This window comes from Salvelinus alpinus, chromosome 6 (assembly GCF_045679555.1).
Source record: "Salvelinus alpinus chromosome 6, SLU_Salpinus.1, whole genome shotgun sequence".
Taxonomy (NCBI): domain Eukaryota; kingdom Metazoa; phylum Chordata; class Actinopteri; order Salmoniformes; family Salmonidae; genus Salvelinus; species Salvelinus alpinus.
The window spans coordinates 60,521,121-60,535,444 of record NC_092091.1 but is presented as its reverse complement, the minus strand read 5'-3'; the positions used below and the strand labels follow the sequence as shown (position 1 = coordinate 60,535,444).

Below are 14,324 nucleotides of genomic sequence, written 5' to 3'. Positions count from 1 at the left end.
TGTATGTTTCTGTTGTTTCTAATTTGACAGATGGGATCAGAGCCATGTATTTAAATCTATTGCTCTGGTTAGTGTATTCTTCACATTGTAAAGCCATGGTGTGTCTCAATATGGCCCCTCACCATGTAGGCCAGGGTTTCCCAAACCCGGTCCTGGGCTCCCCTCCCCTGCATGCACCTTTTGTTTTTTTTGCCCTAGCACTACACAGCTGATTCAAATAATCAATGCTTGATGAGAATCAGCTGTGTAGTGATAGGGCAAAAACCAAAACGTGCACCCAGGGGAGGTGTGGGGCAGTACCGCGTTTGGGAAACCCTGATGTCAGCTAATCTCACCAGGAACAACTCTGGGTCCTGGTTTTAGCCTGGGCCCTGATCAAGAAAAATCCGTATTATGCTGTTTGTGTATTTGTATTTAAATATTCGCCGCAAGGTGGCGCAGTGGAACAAGGTTTCTATTTGACAGCTGTAAAGTGCCACTGACAACTGAGCGTGCTGCGTTTATACGTAAATGGAACCTCGTGTGTGTGGGTGGGGGTCCATTTATATAGACTTTAGGAAGGAGAGAGGAGGGGTTTAAAGCCATACAAATGTAAAGAAGTTGTGACGAGGAACTAACTGAATGTAGTGAAGTTTCACAAGACCCACAGTAATTGACTAACGTGTTCGCAGCAGACAAACAGTTTAAATCCCGCTTTTTTTCACTAAAGAAGGGAAATAAACCATTTACCATAGATATAAATTATTTCAGGGATTAGCGTCTGAAGTAAGTAATTTCAATTTTTTTGTTGTGCATGTTCAGATATGTTGCTGATCTTTTGTGTGTCTGGTAAGAGGAATTTGACTTTACGCACATGGCACAATACTTCTCTTGTATATTAGTTTTTTTCCCCCCATTCTTTTTTATTTTTCATAATCTTTCATTTGTTATCCTATTAATGTGCATTACTTTTTCGTAGACCGAGTGACACGGATGATTTTATATGTTAAAGTTAAAGCACAATGTTAAAGTTAATATGTTGACACTATTGTGTTTGGCGCTAATTATATACATAAAAAAATGTCCTTCCCACTTTTCAGGTGTCGTTTGGCCATAAAAAATGGTATAATGGAGGGTGACCAGTAGTTTGTTTATAATCAACTTTGTATACTTAGAAACACTGGGCAATCCATGCGTAATCCATGCGTAAGCACTGGGCAATCCAATCCACTGGGCAATCCATGCGTAATCTATGCGCTGTGCACGTAAAAGGTGGCACCACCGTTGACACCTGGACGCAGCTGTCAGTGCGCACACAGGGGAGCACGAGGAGGGGGTCACGCGCGTCCACCACCCACGGACAGGCCGCACGAGTGGAAATAGCTGAAAGAGAGGGAGAGTGACAGACAGAGATCGAGAGAGAGGTGGGGCGGTTTTACCACCCCTGGTTTTATATATTGTGTGTTTACTCAGTGTATGTACTGTGCCTAAATCAGGAATAGGAAATTCAGCAAATTCAACTCTTGGAGGGTAGTGGAAGTTGATAAAAGTGCTTGTTTATGATTACATTTTGACTTCCACTGTCCTCCAAAAGTTGCTGAATTTCTTAGAATGATGCTTTCCAACTCTCTTGTAAATCAAATCCAATTTTATTGGTTGAATACACATATTTAGCAGATGTTAATGCGGGTGTAGTGAAATGCTTGTGTTCCTAGCTTCAGCAGTGCAGTAATATCTAACAATTCACAACAAAACACACAGATCTAAAAGTAAAAGAATGGAATTCAGAAATATATAAATATTAGGAGTGTATATATATATGTATAGACATACTAAATATTCTATCCACATACTGTACATATCTAGAATAGTGTATATATACAGCAATAGGTGAATAGGATGGCATTGATTAGAATACAGTATGTAACCATAACTAAAGTGACCAGTGTTCCATTATTAAAGTGACCAATGATTCCATGTCTATGTACATAGATCAGCAGTCTCTAAGATGCAGGGTTGAGTAACTGGGTGGTAGCCAGTTAGTGACTAAGTTTAGGGCAGGGTACTGGGTGGAGGACACACAGCCAACAAAAATACTGAAGTTGTGTAGGAGCTAGAAGCAGAGCTGCCATTTCTGTCTGTGCCATCTTCCTGTGAAAGAGAAAGATACTTCTTTGACAAACTATTTCCCCCTTTTTTCCTTTGGTTCTACCAGCACACTAAACAAAAAATGACTTATGATCAGTGCCTGAATCTGGCCAGTACACACCGGTACTATGTACAGGCTCCTCACATTTTCTTGAGTTCCAGCACTTCTTATAGAATATTGGCTTAAGAATTGCAAATCAAATTGTATTAGTCACATGCGCCGAATACAACAGGTGTAGCCCTTAGCGTGAAATGCTTACTTACGAGCCCCTAACCGACAGTGCAGTTTAAAAAAAACATAAGAATAAGACATAAAAGTAATAAGTAATTAAAGAGGAGCAGTAAAAAATAATATGTACAGAGTCAATGTGCGGGTGCACCAGTTAGTTGAGGTAGTATGTACGTGTAGGTAGAGATAATTGAAGTGACTATGCACAAATGACAACAGAGCGTGGCAGTGGTGAGGGGAGGGGGGCAATGTGAATAGTCTGGGTAGCCATTTGACTAGATGTTCAGGAGTATTATGGCTTAGGGGTAGAAGCTGTTTAGAAGCCTCTTGGACCTAGACTTGGCGCTCCGGTACCACTTGCCGTGTGGTAGCAGAGAGAACAGTCTATGAATAGGGTGGCTGGAGTCTTTGACAATTTTTAGGGCCTTCCTCTGACACCGCCTGGTATAGAGGTCCTGGATGGCAGGAAGCTTGGCTCCAGTGATGTACTGGGCCGTTCGCACTACCCTTAGTAGTGCCTTGCGGTCGGAGGCCGAGCAGTTGCCATACCAGGCAGTGATGCAACCAGTCAGGATACTCTCGATGATGCAGCTGTAGCACTTTTGAGGATCTGAGGACCCATGCCAAATCTTTTCAATCCCCTGAGGGGGAATAGGTTTTGTCGTGCCCGCTTAACGACTGTCTTGGTGTGCTTGGACCATGTTAGTTTGTTGGTGATGTGGACACCAAGGAACTTGAAGCTCTCAACCTGCTCCACTGCAGCCCCGCCGATGAGAATGAGGGCATGCTCGGTCCTCTTTTTCCTGTAGTCCACAATCATCTCTTTTGTCTTGGACACGTTGAGGGAGAGGTTGTTGTCCTGGCATCACACGGCCAGGTCTCTGACCTCCTCCCTATAGGCTGTCTCGTTGTTGTTGGTGATCAGGCCTTCCACTGTTGTGTCATCTGCAAATGTAATGATGGTGTTGGAGTCGTGCCTGGCCGTGCAGTCATGAGTGAACAGGGAGTACAGGAGGGGGATGAGCACGCACCCCTGGGGGGGCCCTGTGTTGAGGATCAGCGTGGCGGATGTGTTGTTACCTACCCTTACCACCTGGGGGCGGCCTGTCAGGAAGTCCAGGATCCAGTTGCAGAGGGAGGTGTTTAGTCCCAGGGTCCTTAGCTTATTGATGAGCTTTGAGGGTACTATGATGTTGAACGCTGAGCTGTAGTCAATGAATAGCAATCTCTCATAGGTTTTGTCCAGGTGGGAAAGGGCAGTGTGGAGTGCAATAGAGACTGCATTATCTGTGGATCTGTTGAGGCGGTATGCAAATTAGAGTGGGTCCCGGGTTTCTGGGATGATGGTGTTGATGTGAGCCATGACCAGCCTTTCTAAGCACTTCATGGCTACAGACGTGAATGCTACGGGTCAGTAGTCATTTAGGCAGGTTGCCTTAGTGTTCTTGGGTACAGGCACTATGGTGGTCTGCTTAAAACATGTTGGTATTACAGACTCGGACAGGGAGAGGTTGAACAGTGAAGACACTTGCGAGTTGGTCAGCGCATGCTCGCAGTACATGTCCTGTTAATCCGTCTGGCCCTGCGACCTTGTGAATGTTGACCTGTCTAAAGGTCTTACCCACATCGGCTGCGGAGAGCGTGATCACACAGTCTTCCGGTACAGCTGGTGCTCTCATGCATGTTTCAGTGTTGCTTGCCTAGAAGCGAGCATAGAAGTAGTTTAGCTCGTCTGGTAGGCTCGTGTCACTGGGCAGCTCTCGACTGTGCTTCCCTTTGTAGTCTGTAATAGTTTGCAGGCCCTGCTACATCCGACGAGCGTCAGAGCCGGTGTATTGACGCTTTGCCTGTTTGATGGTTTGTCGGAGGGCATAGCGGGATTTCTTATAAGCTTACGGGTTAGAGTCCGGCTCCTTGAAAGCGGTAGCTCTAGCCTTTAAAGTCCCCGGCTACTAGGAGCGCCGCCTCTGGGTGAGCGTTTTCTTGTTTGCTCATTCAATGCTATCTTAGTGCTAATCTCTGACTGTGGTGGTATGTAAACAACTACAAAGAATATAGATGAGAACTCTCTCGGTAGGTAATGTGGTCTGCAGCTTATCATGAGAAACTCTACCTCTGGCGAGCAATGGCTCGAGACTTCCTTAGATATCTCTGAATCAGAGAGATCGAGACAAAGGAGATGGAGAGAGAGATGTTAAGGGGAGAGAGATCAACCAAAATGGACAGAGGGGGATTCTTCAGAGGGGGTCATCACTTCAGACCCGGCACCAGGATAAAATGACTAAGGGGGTAGTTGAAATCAGTGAGGGGGTACAATTTTGGTGGGTTCTTGCATTGGAATTATATTGAATTCAATAAACATAAAGTTCAAATGCCGAGACTCCAAGACCATTGAGTGCTTTTAAAATAGCCGATCTCCACTGCGCTGTATCAGCACTGAAGCAGGGCCATTTTGGTAATGAATATAGGCTACAAGATAGATAGGCTGTTTGTAATAGGTGCATAACACTATGTGAATGCAGCCGTACACACTGCTGTCTTACCAAAATAAGGCCAACTAAATGCTGAAAGTAGTATCCTAGTTTTTCATGTGTGCAAACTAAAATACTGAAAAGCAAGCAGTTTGGCTTAGAATAACGACACAACTGCGAATAAGAATGAATGACTGAGAACTGAACAAAACAACTGTAGCAAGGAAGCATAGTAAACAAAATATCAGATTGATCAAGGGATGACACAATCTGTATTTAGGCTAGTTACATTAACAGTAAACAAACGCAGTATTCAAAAGGCGAATGGAGATCCAAATAGCCAAAACATATCCTACTACATGCACAACTGTCTTGCCAAACAAATAGGCCCATGGGCGCACTTCAAACATGGAAAACCATGCCGCTCATGAGTACGGCAACACGTTGTGATATGGCGCAATACACTTCTGTGGGTCATATTCGACCCACGTAATCAATTAAGTAATGCCGGCCTACAATAAACATGTTTCCAATACGTACAGTTCCATTTACAAGCACGACAACCAATAGGCTACTAAGGAAACCATAATAGAATGTATCTATTTCTATGATGAAACATACCGATATGTAGCTACACAGAGAGGCGTCATTTGGGTTCTTGCATTGGAATTATATTGAGTATTCCAGCCACTCTTTCCATGAACCAGTTAAAATAAGGTTTTTGGACAGAAAACCTGCGGTTAGGTCGTCCTGGCCGGCTCCTCTGTTCCAGGAACAGTTGGAGGTGGAGAGAGCTATGGAGACATTATCCTGGCGGCGCTTGTGGACACAGCGCAGGGGAGATACAGATTTTGCGCCAACCTGTCACTCAATCATTTGAACTTTTTTGGTATTTTTATATAGGAACATGTAACTAAAACTGAGGGAGCACACGTCTCAACTGAGGTGGGCTAAGCCCTCTTTTTCCCCCTCGTGGAACCGAGCCCGGTCTGCTTAATACTCACCTAAATTAAATTGGAGGGTTCAGATAGGTCATCTTCAATACTCCATCATACATTTCTGTGTCATAAGGAGCAGAGAGGTCAGGGGTTGGAGGTCAAAGTCTAACACTCTCCAATGTTTGGGTTCAGTATGAGCACGTTCCAGGTACAAGATCCTTATGTCATGTACATGTGGTAGTAAGTAACCTAATAGTTGGTTAAAATCACATGATTCACACCCGATGGTGTCATCAGTGTCTCCGGATGATGTCATCGGAAAAAACGTATCGGAAAAAACGTATCTTCTATCTTTGTGACTACAAACATAGAAGCCCGCCGTTTTCATATGTTGATGTTGGGGTGGCGCTAGAGATGACCAATTTGATGTTGAAAAAGAGTTTTCCCATTAAACATTTCTCCAGCCATTGTAATAACCAGGTATTCTGTGCAACATAGATGTGTTCCCATGTAGTGTACTAGTGTAGTTAAGTGTCACTAGGTCTGTGACCACTGCAGCTATTTTTGTCCCCAGCTGGCAGGAGTCCCAGTCTGGCTGCAGGCACGTGTTCAAGAGAGGTAATAGACCCTCAGTCAAACCTGCTTTACCTACACACACAGTCACAGATAGACTGGCATGTATTCACACTTACAGTACCAGTCAAAAGTTTGGACATACTTACTCATTATTTTTTTTGTTCTTTTGTTTGTATACCACCCCTACCTTGTCACAATGCAACTGATTGGCACAAACACATTAAGGAAAGACATTCCACAAATTAACTTTGAACAAGGCACACCTGTTAATTGAAATACTTTCCAGGTGCCTACCTCATGAAGCTGGTTGAGAGAATACCAAGAGTGTGCAAAACTGTCATCAAGGCAAAGGGTGGCTACTTTGTAGAATCTCAAATATAACATATTTGTCTAACACTTTTTTGGGGACTACATGATTCGATATGTGTTATTTCATAGTTTTGATGTCTTCATTATTATTCTACAATGTAGAAAATAGTAAAAATAAAGATAAACCCTGGAATGAGTAGGCGTGTTCGAACTTTTGACTGGTACTGTACGTCTGACAACCACTTTCTAATGCATACAGACTTCATGCCTATTGGCCACAGGCAAACATGCATATTTGTGAGTTATACCAGGAAGAAAATCTCCTCACTAGAATTTCACATTTTTTACAAGGCACATTTTACGAATCTAAACCCTCCCTCACTAGGTTAGGCCGTGTGCATATGTGTGTGCCATAGGCACATGCAAATAACAGGGTGTGTGTTCGTGTCAGTCCCTGCTGTCTGATACCTGATAGGTCCACAGCGTGAAGTCAGACACAGCAATAAGGTCAATTCAGGGGTCACTACTCTACTCACCATTCAGCTCTTTTGTCTTCTTTATCCCTCTTTACACCAATCCCTTATTCCTCTCTCCCTCCTCATGGCAGTTAGATCTTTCCACCTACACTAACAGGGAAACTGTCCCTGTTTTTTCCCCAAGCAGTTATTGTACGGTCAGAATTAGGTACTAACTAGAGGTCGACCGATTATGATTTTAACGCCCATACCGATTATTGGAGGACCAAAAAAAGCCGGTACCGATTAATCGGACGATTTATTTATTTATTTGTAATAATGATAGTTACAACAATACTGAATGAACACTTTTATTTTAACTTAATATAATACATCAATAAAATCAATTTAGCCTCAAATAAATAATGAAACATGTTCAATTTGGTTTAGATAATGCAAAAACAAAGTGTTGGAGTAGAAAGTAAAAGTGCAATATGTGTCTGTCACGCTCGTGAAAATGGACGGACCAAGGTGCAGCGTGATTAGAGTTCCAAATCTTTTATTTAAGTGAAACTTTCAAACAAAAACAAATAACGAAACGTAACTTACTTGGTGCAACAAGCACATACACAAACAATATCCCACAAACACAGGTGGGAAATGGCTACCTAAATATGATCCCCAATTAGAGGCAACGATTACCAGCTGCCTCTAATTGGGAACCATATAAACACCAACATAGAAATAATGAACTAGAACACACCCTAGTCACGCCCTGACCTACAACTCCATAGAGAACCAAGGGCTCTCAGCCTACTCAGCCTCTCAGCCTACTAAACTAGTAATATCATCAACCATGTGTAGTTTTGGTTGGTTGATTGTAAGGTTGATTGTTTTTTATAAGATAAGTTTAATGCTAGCTAGCAACTTACCTTGGCTTCTTGTTGCACTCGCGTAACAGGTAATCAGCCTGCCATGCAGGCTCCTCGTGGAGTGCAATGTAAGGCAGGTGGTTAGAGCGTTGGACTAGTAACCGGAAGGTTGCAAGATCGAATCCCCGAGCTGACAAGGTAAAAATCTGTCGCTCTGCCCCTGAACAAGGCAGTAACCCACCGTTCCTAGGCCGTCATTGAAAATAAGAATGTGTTCTTTTAACTGACTTGCCTAATTAAATAAAGTTTAAAAAACTTTTTTAAATTTTTAAATCGGCCACAATCGGTGTCCAAAAATGCCTATTACCGATTGTTATGAAAACTTGAAATCGGTCCTAATTAATCGGCCATTCCGATTAATCGGTCGACCTCTAGTACTAACAGATTACATGTAACCGGGATTACGTAATCAGATTACAAAACTGAAGTAACTAATCAACCCCAAAAATATGTAAACACAAGTAATCTGATTACAGTTACATTCTTAAAAACAGCTGATTACGTTTTGGATTACTTCATCTAATATCAAGATGTGGGCTTCAAGTTATTGCCTCAAACACACTGAGATGGCAAGTTTTTGAAAGCTGTGCTGAGCCACACAGCTTTGAAGTCACCTTTCAGTGGGAATGGAAGCCTTTCCCTTTTTTTCTAATCTATTTGAAATCTCCAAAACTACAACATTTGCTCTCCCTGGTTGCTTTCCACAGGAACATTTTTTTAAACCAAAAAACATCAGACCCCCACTTACTGAGAACAGAATCAGCCCACATTTTAATTGGATTTTGAAATTAGTCAACACAGCCACACCCTGTTCATTTCCCAAGCACAAATCAGCTACTCACTAGGCTAAACCTCTAGTTACAGTGGAAATGAGTACTCTCAAATCTACCGTTCTGTCTTTGCAGCAGTGCTGAGCGATTTAGTGCTTTTTGGGGTCAGTTCGATTGTTCAAAAAAATAATCACGGTTTTCGATTTTGGTTTAGATACAAAAAACTATGCACTATGCATTATGTGGGTTGAATGCTGTAACAACACAGAATAAAACAATGAATAAAATTGTTAGACTGCCCATTACTGCTTATCACTTATTAACCATCATCTAGTTACATTATTTGAATAAAATATTTCAGTTGTTGTGTATATAATAAAACATTTATTTGATGACTTTATTGTTTAATTCCAAGTCATCTCATCTCTAGCTGCTGCCTATGCTGTCTGACAAAATCACTATTTTGTAGTTCTTCAAGGTAAATAAGGCATACTTCTATGACTGCTGAATAACAATTATCAATCACTCAGATAATGTATTTTCAGGTAGAGTTCCTCACAAAGCAACTGCTCTCGATCACGCATTCTAACGTAGCAGGCGTAAAAGAAACACACAGACCGGACACGTAGGCGCACAATGGACTATGGTCATTGTAGTTAATTACCAGGTTTTCTGCGCTAAACTATGTAGAATATTCGGAAACTAAAACTCCCTAATTCGGGCTTGATTTGATTTATCGCTAGAGGAACTGGCCATGTGCGTATTGAGTTCACAAAACAAAAACAAAAATACAATGGAATTCAAATATTTGAAACTGACAAAAACGATAAATAACCAACATTTCTGTTAATCTCTCAGCACTAATTCACAGACAGATCTATGTGTTTTTGCAAACTTAGAATAGTCTACATTCAGAGTATTTGCACAATTGATCATCCAACTCAAAAAACAATTTCTCTTGGATCTGTTACATCTATCTATTGACGTATTTATCGTTCAAATGACCTTAACCTCTTTTACTGGCCACAATCTTATTTTTCAAGTAATCCGCCCAACCCTGAGTTTCAAGAATCGCCTCTTGCTTAGCGATATGATTTATAGAAAGTCAATGTCAACATATTCAGTGATTATAACAGAACTGGCAGAGAAACCATTCAGCACAGCGTCTTTCCAGAAACCAGAGTTATGTTGTTGCCATGATGGTGGTGATGATGAGTCAGTCATGTGGTAAACCTCACTCTCAGTAGTGGTATCCCACAGAGAATTTGTATTGCTGTTCCTCTCCTTTTGTTGCTCTCTGAGCTCAGACGAAAGTGAGGAGGAAAGTAGCTGCATACTTAAAAAAAAAAAAACATCCTTTCTTGCTTTGAAATGTATTTTTAGTTTTTGTAGACCTTTCAAGTTGTTGACGCAACATTGAAGTTCTGTACGGCCAGTGTGTGCGGTACTTAATTCTGTAAGAAAGGATTGTTAAATGTTAAACTCTCTATCTTCCTCTTGTCTTTTTCTTTTTACCACCTTCTCCCTCTCTCTCTCTCTTCCTCCCTTTCCCTCTCTCTCCCTTTCCCTCTCTCTCTCTTCCTCCCTTTCCCTTTCCCTCTCTCTCCCTTTCCCTCTTTCTCTCCCTTCCTCCCTTTCCCTCTCTCTCCCTTTCCCTCTCTCTATCTTCCTCCCTTTCCCTCTCTCTCCCTTTCCTTCTCGCTCTCGCTTCCTCTCGCTCTCTCTCTCGCTCCCTCCCCCCCCCCCAGAGCAGCTATGGCTCCTTCTCTGGCCCAGGCCTATCGTAGGCGCTGGTGGATGGCGGTGACTGCGGTCATAGAGAACCTGCTGTTCTCTGCTGTGCTGCTGGGCTGGGGATCGCTACTCATCATGCTCAAGAACGAGGGCTTCTACTCACACCTCTGCATAAGTACGCCCCCATCCATGGTAACACTCACACAGGGATATGGTATACTTCAGGGTTGGGGTCCATTCCATTTCAATTCCAGTCAATTCAGAAAGAAGACCAAATGCCAATTCAAAATGTTCCTCATTGAAAAGCATTTACGAGAATTTCAGTGTACTTCCTGAATTGTCTGGAATTGAAATGGAATTGACCCCAGGTATACATAAACCTGTGCATAGATACTGTGGGGTGAATCCTACCTACCACTGATATCAATGCTTGACTAAGTGACAATTCAACTCCTGTGGAACTTGGGATTCGCCCCTGTATACGTCCATAGATAATGTATGTCTATAGCACATGTGGTTTCCTGTGTCTTGTATACTCCCCTCTCTCTCTCCACCTCCTTACCCTTTTCCTTCTCCCCCCTCTCTCCTCCATCTCTCTCCACCCCCCTCCCAGACAATGAGACAGTGTTCAGTAACATCAGTTCGTGGGACAGTGGTATCTGGCATAGCTGCGTGGACCAGGAAGAGATGTTGAATCTGGGCTTTACCATTGGCTCCTTCCTGCTGAGTGCAGCCACTCTGCCGCTAGGTATCCTGATGGACAAGTACGGGCCCCGCCCACTCCGCCTCCTCGGCAGGTAAAAGACGGGAAACATTGTCGTCATCATCATTATAATAATAGTATACAGTATCATCATCATCTACACTGTGATTGTCATCTTCACCATCGTCATCATCGTCATTATTATCACAATCATCATCATCATCGCAATTATCATTGAGCATTGTCATCATTAGTAGTATTTAAACAATTATCATGTTCATCATCTTCGTGACCATAATCATTATCTTCACAACCATTGTCATCATCATTGTCTTCACCAGTCAGCGTCATCGTCAACTCTCTCTCTCTTGCAGTGCGTGTTTTGCTTTCTCTTGTGCCATGATAGCTGGAGCTGCCTACAACCCTGAAGGTAAGAATCCTAAGCCGCTGTAAACCACATGTAAATGAACACTAAATGTACAGGAAATGACATTAAACACAACTTCTGCTTGTTACATTACACTGCACGCGTAGATCTCACTCACTCTGTCCTCTTGTCTCCTCTTTCCTCCTCCAGTACTCTCGGCCCTCATTTTCATCGCGGTCTCCTTCAACGGCTTTGGAGGAATCTGCCTGACCTTCACCTCCCTCACGGTAAGAGAGGCACACACACACACCCATCATCCTTCTCCTCTACATGGACACAACAATGACAATATCCAAAGATTCCAAGTTCCCAGAACGAACCAGCGGCTGGTGGGAGGAGCTATAGGAGGACGGGCTCATTGTAATGGCTGGAATGGAATTCATGTAACTGTATCAAACTGTTTTTTTCTTTTTTCCCCCCCACCTTTATTTAACCAGGTAGGCAAGTTGAGAAGAAGTTCTCATTTACAATTGCGACCTGGCCAAGATAAAGCAAAGCAGTTCGACACATACAACAACACAGAGTTACACATGGAGTAAAACAAACATACAGTCAATAATACAGTAGAAAAATAAGTCTATATACAGTGTGAGCAAATGAGGTGAGATAGGGGAGGTAAAGGCAAAAAAAGGCCATGGTGGCGAAGTAAATACAATACAGCAAGTAAAACACTGGAATGGTAGATTTGCAGTGGAAGAATGTGCAAAATAGAAATAATGGGGTGCAAAGGAGAAAAATAAATACATAAATACAGTAGGGGAAGAGGTAGTTGTTTGGGCTAAATTATATATGGGCTATGTACAGGTGCAGTAATCTGTGAGCTGCTCTGACAGCTGGTGCTTAAAGCTAGTGAGGGAGATGAGTGTCTCCAGGTTCAGAGATTTTTGTAGTTCGTTCCAGTCATTGGCAGCAGGGAACTGGAAGGACATATGGAAACCACGTTTGACTCCGTTCCATTTATTCTATTCCAGCCATTACAATGAGCCCCTCCTCCTGTAGCTCCTCCCACCACTCATGACCAAAACCTCCCGGCACCTGAAAGGTTTCTTACCCCGTGCTGTGGCCTATAGAGACTAAAGGACTGCACTCCATGCTGCCATCTCTGAACTGTACACAAAATAACTGCACTGTACTGCATTTGCACTCTATTCATCTCTCTGCATGTAGATAAATTCATACTGATACTGTAAATGTGTACATCCACTGTATATAAACCGTATACCCACTGTATGTCAACCGTATATCAACCGCATACCCACTGTATGTCAACCGCACACCCACTGTATGTCAACCGTATATCAACCGCATACCCTCTGTATGTCAACCGCATACCCACTGTATGTCAACCGTATATCAACCGCATACCCTCTGTATGTCAACCGCATACCCACTGTATGTCAACCGTATATCAACCGCATACCCACTGTATGTCAACCGCATACCCACTGTATGTCAACCGTATATCAACCGCATACCCTCTGTATGTCAACCGTATACCCACTGTATGTCAACCGTATATCAACCGCATACCCACTGTATGTCAACCGTATACCCACTGTATGTCAACCGTATATCAACCGCATACCCTCTGTATGTCAACCGTATACCCACTGTATGTCAACCGTATATCAACCGTATATCAACCGCATACCCACTGTATGTCAACCGTATACCCACTGTATGTCAACCGTATATCAACCGTATGTCAACCGTATATCAACCGCATACCCACTGTATGTCAACCGCATACCCACTGTATGTCAACCGCATACCCACTGTATATCAACCGCATACCCACTGTATGTCAACCGCATACCCACTGTATATCAACCGCACACCCACTGTATGTCAACCGTATACCCACTGTATGTCAACCGCATACCCACTGTATGTCAACCGCATACCCACTGTATATCAACCGCATACCCACTGTATGTCAACCGTATACCCACTGTATGTCAACCGTATATCAACCGCATACCCACTGTATGTCAACCGTATACCCACTGTATGTCAACCGTATATCAACCGCACACCCACTGTATATCAACCGTATATCAACCGCACACCCACTGTATGTCAACCGTATACCCACTGTATATCAACCGTATATCAACCGCATACATACCCACTGTATGTCAACCGTATACCCACTGTATGTCGACCGTATGTTAATCGTATACCCACTGTATGTTAACCGTATACCCACTGTATGTTAACCGTATATCCACTGTATGTCAACCATATATCAACCCACTGTATATCAACCACATACCCACTGTATATCAACCGTATACCCACTGTGTGTTAACCGTATACCCACTGTATATCAACCGCATACCCACTGTATATCAACCGCATACTCACTGTATATCAACCGTATATCAACCGCATATCCACTGTATATCAACCACATACCCACTGTATGTCAACCGTATATTTGTATATCTGCTCATTCTCTTATAGCTCTATACTCACTCTACCTAGTTGTATATAATGTATGTAAACTTTGTTTAAGCTCCGCCGTCTGTATTCTCTCTTAATGTTGTCTATCACTAGCGACACCATATCACCAAGTACAATCCTGAGTATGTGTAAATGTACTTGGTGAATAAAGGTGATCTGATTTTGACCAGTCTATTTTGGTTATTAT

At 42.7% G+C, this 14,324-nt stretch overlaps 1 protein-coding gene across 1 annotated transcript in view; it reads left to right on the top strand.

Annotated features, from left to right (window-relative positions):
• The first annotated feature begins 255 nt into the window (after positions 1-255).
• LOC139579048 (large neutral amino acids transporter small subunit 3-like) overlaps positions 256-14,324 on the top strand; it is a 41,267-nt gene continuing 27,198 nt past the window's right edge. The window contains exons 1-5 of the mRNA XM_071407267.1: positions 256-765; positions 10,556-10,716; positions 11,155-11,338; positions 11,619-11,674; positions 11,822-11,898. Of these exons, the coding sequence (XP_071263368.1) occupies positions 10,563-10,716; positions 11,155-11,338; positions 11,619-11,674; positions 11,822-11,898 (471 nt within the window). The 5' untranslated portion in view covers positions 256-765; positions 10,556-10,562. The remainder of the gene's footprint in view (positions 766-10,555; positions 10,717-11,154; positions 11,339-11,618; positions 11,675-11,821; positions 11,899-14,324) is intronic.